An 11,008-nucleotide genomic window follows, 5' to 3' on the forward strand; every position below is an offset into this window, starting at 1 on the left:
GTTTTACAATCTCCTGCAGTGCCCTGTGAACTCTAGCTATCACGTGATCCGCGGGAAGGTTTATCGACGGATACAGTCTTCCAATGGATTATTAGTAGGGTGTATACTTTAAACTGGTATATGTCACACAAAAATATATTTCTGCGTAAAGGCTTCTTGTGATTTCAGTTCTAAGCCTGGGGAAACTTCAGTTTGTTATAACGTGACAAGCAACAGAGGGTCATAGATGAGACGCCATAAAATATGTAAATGTTTATTCTAGTTTAAACCGACATCAAAATTATTTATAATGGGTAGATTACGGAACAGCATAAGCAAGCCACCACAAAATCAATTCAATACTTCACGCGTGCACAGACATTGTATCACACGTACGTAGCGGGCATACATGATGATGATGATGATGATGATGATCACAGGTGTCCGGAGTTGCCGGTGTACATGCATAGAGAGACACCGGCAACTCCGGACACCTGTGATGATGATGATGATGAACTGTTGAATTCATCATACTTCAGGGAAGGATATGTAATTTTAGGACTTTTGATCAACACCAAAGCGAATTGCTTCTAAACCTTTTGCGATCCCTCAGGCTGGCGTCTCCTGTGTTCTTCCCTCTCAAGTGAATGGTTGTGCCAGCTCCATTTTTCCCACAATGCTCTGTCAAACTTTAAAAATGGCTGCGCCCATGAAAACAGCGCTTCGATTCATCGGTTCGTAAATTTTATCTAGCCTGTACGTTTCGCATTCGAAAACCGCTTATCCTCCTATATTTGTGAAAAAACGAATAACAAAAATGTATTTTTTTCTTTCAGACATCGGTGTCAATTTAACGGGTGAGTTCTAAACGACAATGTCGACTTTAAATATTGATTCACAGAGATGTGCAGGTGTTAGGGGGAGTACCATTAATTTCGGATGTGGGATAGACACTTTAGCAAAAAAATTGCGAGACTGGAGCGAGAAAGTTACACTTTCTCGCAATTGGTGAGAATCTCTTGTTATTTTCACTGCTCACCAGCGAGAATAATCAATTCTCACCGGTGAGCAGTGAGAAATAGACTCCTTGGTGAGAATTCAAAACAGATTCTCGCCGGTGAGAATGGAAATTCTCACCAAGCACAGTGAGAATGGTAATGTTCATGGTGAGAATGTATCATACTCATTGTACACTGGCGAGAATCAATCGGATTCACCATTCATCATGTATTATTCAGGTAGTTATTTATTTATTTATTTATTTATTTATTTATCTATCTATTTATCAACATAATAATTTACACCAAGGCAAAATTTCACAGGGGTGGGCTATGCTGCATGACGCCCTCATTGCTACCACCATATATCATAATGTTTATATTATTCCTGGTGAGAGCATAGTTGGTTAGTGAGGCAGAGCATTTATATCCCTAACAATCAACCAACCAGAACTGACAAATCGAAAAAAAATGCCTAAGTAAATGTACCTTCTTCTGGTCACTTACAATTGATATTTTCTGTTATGGCGACCATTTAATGGAACAGACTAACCATTGAGCATCCTCTTTAACTACTGTACACCAAATAGTCGTCACAGTAGATACTGATAATATGACTACCCCAGGAAAAGGTACTCCAGGGAATTCAAGAATTCCTCTTTCTTAAGCAATGATTTGTCAGTTCTGTCTGGTCATTAGATATTGGTAAACAGTGTATCTCATAATTACAGTGTGGCATTGCCAAGAATATACAAACATCATATCATGGTAATTGAATTGAAGGCATGATGAGTTCAAGTGGTTATCAAACACTGCCTGCCCCACTGGCCACCCTCAAGTCCAAGTCCATGGCTTACCATTTTCATTAACTCATGTTAATGAAAATTTATTTCATTGGGTGGCCAGTTTGAAATTTGGTTGTGGAAGCAGCAAGACTTCCTTTAGAACCCCATGTACCTAAACGTTCAGGGTTAATTTTCTTAGAGGAAGCACATCAATGCAAGCTTGAAGGGCTTTAGAGTGGGGTAAAGCTGCAAAACACTCTAGACCAAATGAAAGGAATCTCCCAATCAGGAGAAAAAATTCAATACGCAAATCTGATCCTGGCAAACTTTCCACAATTGATAATTACCTTTGCAAAGCAATAAGATACATTCATGTTTTCTTCACTACTCTAGGTAATAAGGCTTAGGTGACTTGATTTCTGATATACAAGACACCCATGTTGTTTATTTTTTGTTTCTTGAACATTTTAATAGTGAAAATATGATTTATTTATCATGTTAACTTGATTATTTAAAGTCATTTTCACAGCAGTTAGAGGTAAAGTTGATCTAGCTTAAATGTTATCATACTTTGGTAATTTGTCTGAAGGTTTGCTCCAATCATTATCACTGCTGTAGTTGCTCAGTGTAAAAAAAGTGCAGAATTAACAAAGAAGACCATGTCTAATTTGTAATCTTTGATTCTCACTAATGATCAGATCCAATGTTCCGTGGTGTGTACAATGGTACAAAGAGACATCAAGGTAAAGTTTTATCAAAACTAAAATTCTCCTTATGTCATTCAAAGTTAGTTGTGTGTCCACTATTATAGGTCTGTCTTCCCGTGCTTATAACGTAAAATTAAAAAGTAGGCTGGCAAAGAAAGCTCTGCAGAAATCCATTTACGTATAAGTTGACAGAATTCAATCATAATTGAAGAAAAAGTGTGCAACTTTGACTTACCGGTACTCCTTCTTACCCAAATCTGTTTTACAGGTTTTACAAACCACAGCTTGTGTAGGAGTTAATTGACATTTAGCCGGGAAACATTTAGACCAAAACAATTCTGTCAAGTTCCATTTTATGTGTGGTACTGTGCATTTAATTCATCTCGGTCATGTTGGCTCATACCAGGGGTTGTGTAATTCATACTATGTGTTACTTTCCATGAATATCAAATTCATCGCAATTCACTGTTTTGAAGTATGAAATAATCATCAGCATGGACAGGTAATCAATGGCTGATGGTTAATGCTTGGTTAGTTCTGAGCAGTATTCTGGTTTTATTGGGAAATAAATAAGACAAAAAATACCTTATCTATTAGGTAGCAAACTGATCCTCCCAAGCTCAATTTATTGATGATAAACAATATTGATCATAGACAAACAGGATCAAAAGGAAACTATGCAAAACTGTCACTTAAATCTTTTAATATATTATGCTGTGTTTTTGGAAAATGACTGAGTCATTCTTTTTCATATGTATGTAGATGACCTGGTAGATGTTCTGCAGAGGGCGTTTGACATCGGTGTGCAGAAGGTAATATATATCCTTACAGTACACCATTATCATCATTTGCACAGGCACACCATCACCATGGTAAATAATATTAGTAGTAACAAATCCATGTCTTGACAACATTAATGGTCTTAACACGTACACAAAAGTTAATTTACACATAGCAACTTACTCAAAAAGTGCCATTGCCAGAAGATGGAATGAAACAAAACACTGCTTTATTGAGTGTCAAACAAGTATTACACAATGTGTATCATAGATAGATACAAGCATGCACTATCTCATACAGTATGATATACATGTAATGGCTAGAACTACCATGATGAATCATTAGAAAAAGTATCACTCTGTAATGAGTATAAGGTTCATTTCAATAAGCGATTAAAAATTATCATCTGTAAATAAGTGAGAACTTTGTATGTAAACATTAGCAGATAGCAAGTTTTAGTTTCAATGTATTGTTTCCAAAACACTACAGCAAATTTCAGGTCATGCACTGGTTCTAGTATTTTGAATCACTCACCTATGTATCTATACATGAAGCAACAGTTCACTGAACATACAGCTCTATGATGTCAATTTGACAATGGATGTCAATCAATTAATGTTCAAAATTCTGCTCATTAATTTACCATTCTTTAACAATGAACACTTCATTTTAATTTACAGATCTTTGTTACCGGTGGAAATCTCACTGACAGCAAAGAGGCACTGGAGCTAGCTAAGACAAATGGTAAAATGATATTGGTTATTTGTTTTTCACCCGAGGGTTAAAGTTCACTATCAGTAGACTGACTTTAGTTAAAAGTATTTGCAGATCAAACTATCCTCCACCAGATAAGCTGTCACCCCATGACAATTTTTATCCTAAATATGAACTTTTTTGATGTCAAGCATCACATTTACATTATCCACTGTTACTTATCTTGAAATAAAGTTGAAACTGTACATTATCAGAAATACTCACAATATTTAATTTGATGTAAAAAGAATTACACTCACTGCAGCCCAAAAGCCCCTCATTTGTCCAATGAAAGCGTCCCCAACTTTTCGCCACACATACGCGAAGTACGCGTACAGAGGGTCGAATCCACCTTCCACGTCATGTTAAAAACTTCGCCGAATTTCCTCACTGCAAAGGTAAATATTTATGAAAGAATTGCAGATTCCATTTCCCTTACATGTTGCCCTTTCCATTATAGTATTTTGGCAAGAATTTGAAGGAGGAATTCCAAAAATACCCAAGCGATAATAGTCATGTGCAAAAATAGGTGAAAACACAGTCAACAGCCAAATGATCGTTAACTCGTCATCTCAGAAAAACAAGAGAGAAACTCAAAAAAGTAAAATCATAGACTTTTAGTTAACCTTCAAGAGATGTGTAATCTGAAATATTGTAAGAAATAACAGCGAAATGAAAAAGTTAAGTCAGCGGGTTTTTCAGATGTATTTTTCATTTTACGATGTGGCGAATAAGCTCGATTTCCCATAGAAAACAATGGCGTCTAATGTACCGAACAGGTTGCACACTTCTCTCAGGTTCAAATTTTTCAAATCTGAACCAATGATGGTGAAAAGCGGCACGGCGATCCTTTGATTGATATACAAAATTCCTGTGGTTTTAGATTTTTGAATTTCTTCACGAAACTTGTTTTATTTGCATTTTATTTATTCCGATCACTGAAATATACTCTTGCCGGAATAAAATGGCGATCTGACGGCGTTTACATACACAGAACAAGGGTCTCAAATTGGCGCATTGTAATCAGTAAGCGTCTCTTAAGTTGTACAGACCAAATACCTGTAAAGTTGTCATAATTTACACAAAATTTTAGCGAATATGAACTATGAAAATTCCAGTAAACTGAAAAAAATAACACAGAACGGAGGCAAACGAACGCAGGGTCTCCACTGCAATCGTGCAGTGAACGTTATCGATCGATATTCTTTTGTCGGAAATTGATACATTGTTGTGTTGCATACTTGCCGGTCGTTCCCGGCTCACAGTGGCGGCAAACTAGGCCAAAGCGCGCCAAAATACACTGAAACGTAAAAGTATCACAAAAACTGAAAAAAGTGTCGTCAATTTCATTTAAGTACAAGAAACCAACAGAAACCTTGATGTTATGGTAAATAAGTCAAAATATGCAGGTTATTTTGAAATATTCATGGCGTGACCTGAATTACACAAGCAGCACCCAAGCAGATTTCGATCGATAATCTATTGAAAATAAATTGATACAATGTTCGCCGTTGTCAATAGCGACCGGCCAATAGCGCTGTGCAGTAGGAATTATGCTTCGCGGAGTACTGGACACTCAGCCATGCTTTTGGGCCGCAGTGACTGTTCCTCACAATTATGTTATTGTTTATTCTTTATGTTATAATTTTAATTGTTGTGTAAAATACACCTTTTATCTCTACTCATGCGATGTCTATGTAAAGAAACTGAAAGTTTCATCGTCTGTTTGGTATATTATCTTGTTAGCAGTCTCAAAATCACGGACGTCAAAAGCTGTGATATTGCTGAGTACCCTTTCACAGTGAAATCAAACATGTACAATACAGTCTTAAATGAAATGCTAATAATTGGATCAACCTTCAGATAAGCTGTACAGTACAGTTGGATGTCATCCTACAAGATGCACTGAATTTGAAGAAAACAACGACCCTGACAAATACCTCAATGATTTATTGCAATTAGTCAAAGACAATAAAGATAAAGTTATCGCCATTGGAGAGTGTGGACTTGGTAAGACATCTTGCCTTCAGAGAATGTGGTTTTGATGTGTGAGAATGTGTTTGTGGAGAAATTGGACTTGGAAATTACAAGATTATGCCGATGGTGAATGTGATTCAGTACATGAATTAAAGCTATCATCCATGCAGAATGTAAGGTCATATGTAAGAGATACTTGAATTGGAGAATGTTGACTTGATAGATAAGTTAACATTGAGAACATAGATAGACTCTACATGTAAGAGTGAATATCATGGGAGAAAATGACTTTTATAAGTGAGAGGTAGAGAAACTGAACAAAATGGAACAATCAGTGAAAATTAAATTCTTTTCTATGCAACTTCATTGTTTTATCACTCAAACAATTTGAAACATTACTCTTTTCAGGTAAAATTCCTGATAATATATTATTATACAATAGATAGGCTTTAGGCAGTTGCTAGTAATTGTTATGATTTACTCATGATTGTACTTACTAAACATAATGGAAGCAGCACTAAATTGTTTGTTTCACAGCAGTTGTTTTGAGAATATGTCATGCCATCACTTTTGTCCGGTAGAGAAATACTAACTGATACTTGTTGCAATTCACTTTTCTTTGACAGATTATGACAGATTTAAGTTTTGTCCTAAAGAAACACAACTAAAGTAAGTATTAGTACAGTCCACGATAGTTTGAATAACACCACCTTCATAATTTTCGTTATTCTGTCACTTGGCTGCAACTATTTTCAACCTAAATTTTACAGAATGTTACACCAATCTGACTATTAAACACAATGGACATCATAGTAGAAAGACTGTTTAATGCTGTAACAATACTGTAGAAAACATTTACAACAACCTCTGTTAGTGCATAGTTCTTGATTTTCTTGCAGATATTTTGAAAAGCAGTTTCTTCTAGCAGAGCAAACAAAGCTGCCAATGTTTCTTCACTGTAGAAACTCACACACAGATTTGATAGGTATGTAGTGTAGCAAGTTGTCAGTATGTAGTGTAGCAAGTTGTAGGTACATGGATGTAGTGTATAGAGGTCCAACCCTTTAAAGGCATGGTTCAGGCGTCAGATTGTCTTGCCAGGAAATTTACTTACTAGATTACAATTTCAATGGAAAACAAAAGACTATGACACCTTCATAATCCTCTTACAGACTAGAACAAAGTTGATCCCTGGGATCGAGTCCCCTACCTTTAACAGAAACAATAGGAACATACCATACTCTAATGATGATAGGGTTGATACTGTGATGACCAATTACTGTGATGATGACAAACACAAAAATAAATATCTTTTGCTGTATTGTAATTTTGTAAACGTTACCTGTTTATTCTTTTACCTTATCGTTATTTAGACATTCTGAAAAGAAATCAAGATAGATTTGTTGGAGGAGTGGTAAGTATACTGACTAGTCATGTACTAGACACAGAGTAAGCTAGCCCATCATTGACAGGCCAATCATGTAACCGACTGACAAGAATATGTAATGTAAATATGGTTGTCTTGTTAAATAACTCGAAACAAAGTAAAAGTTGAATAAGGAGAAGGATTTTTTTTCTGTCGTTCACTCATAAACAAAATGATCTGTATTTATTCCTTATAATGTAACGAGGCATGAAATTTTGCTGATTGAAATCTTTGAAAAATGGATGAAATTTAATAGACATCATGGTTATGCATCACTTGACAATCCTGCATTACCAGTGAAAATGACATACCGGTAGTTTTGAAATGATATTTTACTGAACAAGACTGATAGTGGCAGGGATTAGACTAATGTAAAGTGTAAAATGGGTATTTAGGTGTTGAAGAGAAATTTCAGCATGAACGTATATCTTACCTATATTTAGGAAAACAATTTTATCCTGTGTTTCAATGTAATTTCTGTATTTTGTAGGTTCATACATTTGATGGTTCTAAGGAAGCAGCGGAGGCTTTGCTGGAAATGGGACTCTACATCGGCATCAATGGATGGTGAGATAATGTTTTACTTCTACACCTTGCATGGCTAAAAAACAATACACTTCACTGCTTTTGAGAAATAGTAAAACAAAATAATTTTATACAACATTGTTGTCACCTACAGAAAAAAAACACACTCATCCCTAATGAGTTTTGATCCAAATTTTGCTGTTCAACCTACTATATCATTTCATAAGGCCTCTTGCCCTCATGTTATGTTACCGTTAATAATTTTCTGCCTTTTTTACGTTCTTCATTTCATCACTACAGTTCTCTGAAAACTGCAGAGAATATTGAAGTAATGTGTTCAATACCAAAGGAAAGATTGATGATAGAAACAGGTCAGTGTTGCCATAGATACATGTATCTAAGTCAAGACATATACCAAACATTCCGTAATGCCATAAGTTCCAGTAATATAACTTCCCACACACTTTTCTTGAAACTATACTCCTCATTAATTTTACACTGAAAGCTATTTGGTATATGTAGGTGGCTTCAAGTGTTCTTTGGATACTAGTATGTATTCAGGAGAATCAAGGCAGATTGTACTGGTATTATCATTTGGAACAAAATTTTCAGACTTTCAAACTCTTAGATTCTTTACTAATCCACAGCTTGTGTTGACATATTCTAACCAATTGGGAAAATTTAGCTTTCACAATCTTGTTTTTTTAACAATAAAGAAGTGAACCTTTCCCACATAATGAAAATAGATGATGGCCATTTTGAATTTGAAATACCAGTCTTCAAGCCAGAACTTTATTAACTGACCCTTGATTTGAAGTTTTGATCACAACAGAGAATATTTAACATGTAAAGTTCTGCTGACTGAAGTATGTGCAAAACATTTAAATTTTCGTGTTCACTTTGTGAATTACTTACTAAATGTGCTGAACTTCCAGTAGTACACACACAAATAGCATTGCCCAGCTCTTGCCTAGGATACTGCCACTTTGCATTCTAAGCAAAGCTGACTCTTTCTTGTCTTAACAAAATGTTTTTCCACTTCTTTTCTATTCAGTGCTATTCACAAAATTCATACAGATATATGAAACAGGAAGTGTGAAAAACTAGCAGAGAAGTTAACTATTGCCAGTATTCAAGAGAGAAATTTTACATTGAAAGTGTTACTGTAGCATATCTTAATATCATTTTGTGTCATTTTCACAAGACGCTCCATGGTGTGAGATAAGGCCATCACATGCAGGCTCCAAACATATCAAAACAACTTTTCCAACAAAGAAGAAAGAACGCTGGGAGAAAGACTTCCATGTGAAAAGTCGCAATGAACCGTGCAATATTATGTGAGTAAATCATATTTAAAGTTGGGATTCTAATATTTAACATTCGTAAAGTTACCCTTCGTCATCCCTTATTCTTGATATCTATTTCCCTGGAAACAGTTCTGTCTTGTTCCCTTGAAACTGAAGAGTTACATAAACTTCATATGTACAGTCTTGAATGGAAGAATTAAACACAGTTCATTCTTTGAACAAAACTTAACACTCTGCTGATGTGCAAACCAAAGGCATAGCGCCCTCAGTCATCAATGTATAACATCCCATATTATGGGATGGGTTTTGCACACTAGTCAATTTCATATTTTGGGATTATGTGCATGAATCAGTCTTTCAAGTACCAGTTGAGCTCTATGATTTGGTTTAACCACACAACTTGTACATGCAGAGTACAGCACATGAAAAGGTAAATGACACAATGCATCATAGACATGTTGTGATATGTGAATGTGACATATGTCAAAGTCAGGTTTTTTTGGTCTGTTTTCTCTCTAAACAAATTGACTGGACAACAAACATTTAAAAGAGAACAAAGGACTAATGTCATGTTGATAGTCAGTGTCGACAAGAACTCATACCAGGTCAAGGGATTGACGACTTTTGCTTTAATATTTTAATCAAGGAAATCAGTTACCTAAAATATACACATTTCTGTCAGACTGCCAACGCTTTTGTGAAGAAAGAGTAGGTAGGGAAATAAATACTACATAGTAAAATGGGGGCATGAGACATTGCCTGCTCTATGTTTTGAAAAATTGCATTTTCGAATCAAACAACATAAGAAGACATCTGACCACTGTCTTTCCCTCAACAAGATACTTTAATGGACTGAACGTTTCTGTTGGTGAAATAACTGGTATAAATGGTCTAAGAGTAAAATGAGTGTTCTGCAAATGGTATAACACTGCAATAAAATTATTTCTTCTTCTTCATTTCAGTCAAGTTTTGGAAGTAATGGCTGGTGCAAGAAATGAAGATATCACTGAACTTGCTGCAACTGTTTATGAAAACACAGAAACATTATTTTTCAATCAAAGGTGAAAAAAAAAACGTTTTTGTCAATCTGCATGGAGGAGTATTATTATCATTTAAGTAATGCTGCATAATTGCTGAACAGCTTGCTTTGTTGATCAGATGCTATTCTTATAAATTTTGTAATTTTATGGTCCAGTCTTAAGTATCCTTCATTTCCATGATCAAGACACATGTGGGTCTTGAACATTAAAGATGTCTCTCTTTTCATTGCATTTTCTCACAAATTTAATCATGTACAATGTAATTTACAGTGGCCAAATAAAGTTGGATATGAAGATAGTCTTCATTATGGTTGAATGAATTTATATATGATTGAGAGTATCAAGTTTGATCATTTGGGCACGGTCCCTCGGACCGTGATTTGGGATGGGAAAGTATGCAGTCATTCTGACCCACTGAAATAAACTTTGTTACTGGGACGGTTACTCCCTCAACACTATTCTCACCAAGAACTGAACATTGAATTTTCAAAGATAGGAGAGGCCTTTACTAGTAGACCACTTATACCAGTCTGGGAAATGTAATGAGATATGTACAATGCCTCATGAATTTTTCTTTAGAGAAGCTCACCATATGTAAATTTAAATATTTCACTAGAATACTTATAAAATCCTGGGAGAATTAAGAACCTGGCCATTCAATGCATGATGTAGTAACACTCAGGATAGAAGGACTTTGCTGGTGCTTGAAAAATGAATGAATGTATGAATGG

The 11,008-nt window shown here is 35.4% G+C and overlaps 1 protein-coding gene across 4 annotated transcripts; it reads left to right on the forward strand.

The window, feature by feature from the left end:
- Positions 1–619: 619 nt before the first annotated feature.
- LOC139132831 (deoxyribonuclease TATDN1-like) lies at positions 620–11,007 on the forward strand. 4 transcript variants are annotated; one of them, XM_070699092.1, is made up of 13 exons: positions 620–713; positions 816–836; positions 2,461–2,505; positions 3,232–3,341; positions 3,930–3,993; positions 5,866–6,012; positions 6,606–6,648; positions 6,879–6,964; positions 7,353–7,393; positions 7,896–7,972; positions 8,231–8,301; positions 9,135–9,267; positions 10,200–10,439. In XM_070699092.1, the coding sequence occupies exons 1-13, from the start codon at positions 656–658 to the stop codon at positions 10,300–10,302; spliced, it is 999 nt and encodes a 332-aa protein (XP_070555193.1). In that variant the 5' UTR covers positions 620–655; the 3' UTR covers positions 10,303–10,439. The 4 variants fall into 4 exon arrangements, with proteins under 4 accessions (XP_070555193.1, XP_070555195.1, XP_070555194.1 ...); XM_070699094.1 differs by having other exon boundaries at positions 622–713; positions 3,232–3,281; positions 10,200–11,007; XM_070699093.1 differs by lacking the exon at positions 2,461–2,505 and having other exon boundaries at positions 662–713.
- The last annotated feature ends 1 nt before the right edge of the window (position 11,008 follows it).

Source organism: Ptychodera flava, chromosome 5, assembly GCF_041260155.1.
Source record: "Ptychodera flava strain L36383 chromosome 5, AS_Pfla_20210202, whole genome shotgun sequence".
Taxonomy (NCBI): Eukaryota; Metazoa; Hemichordata; class Enteropneusta; family Ptychoderidae; genus Ptychodera; species Ptychodera flava.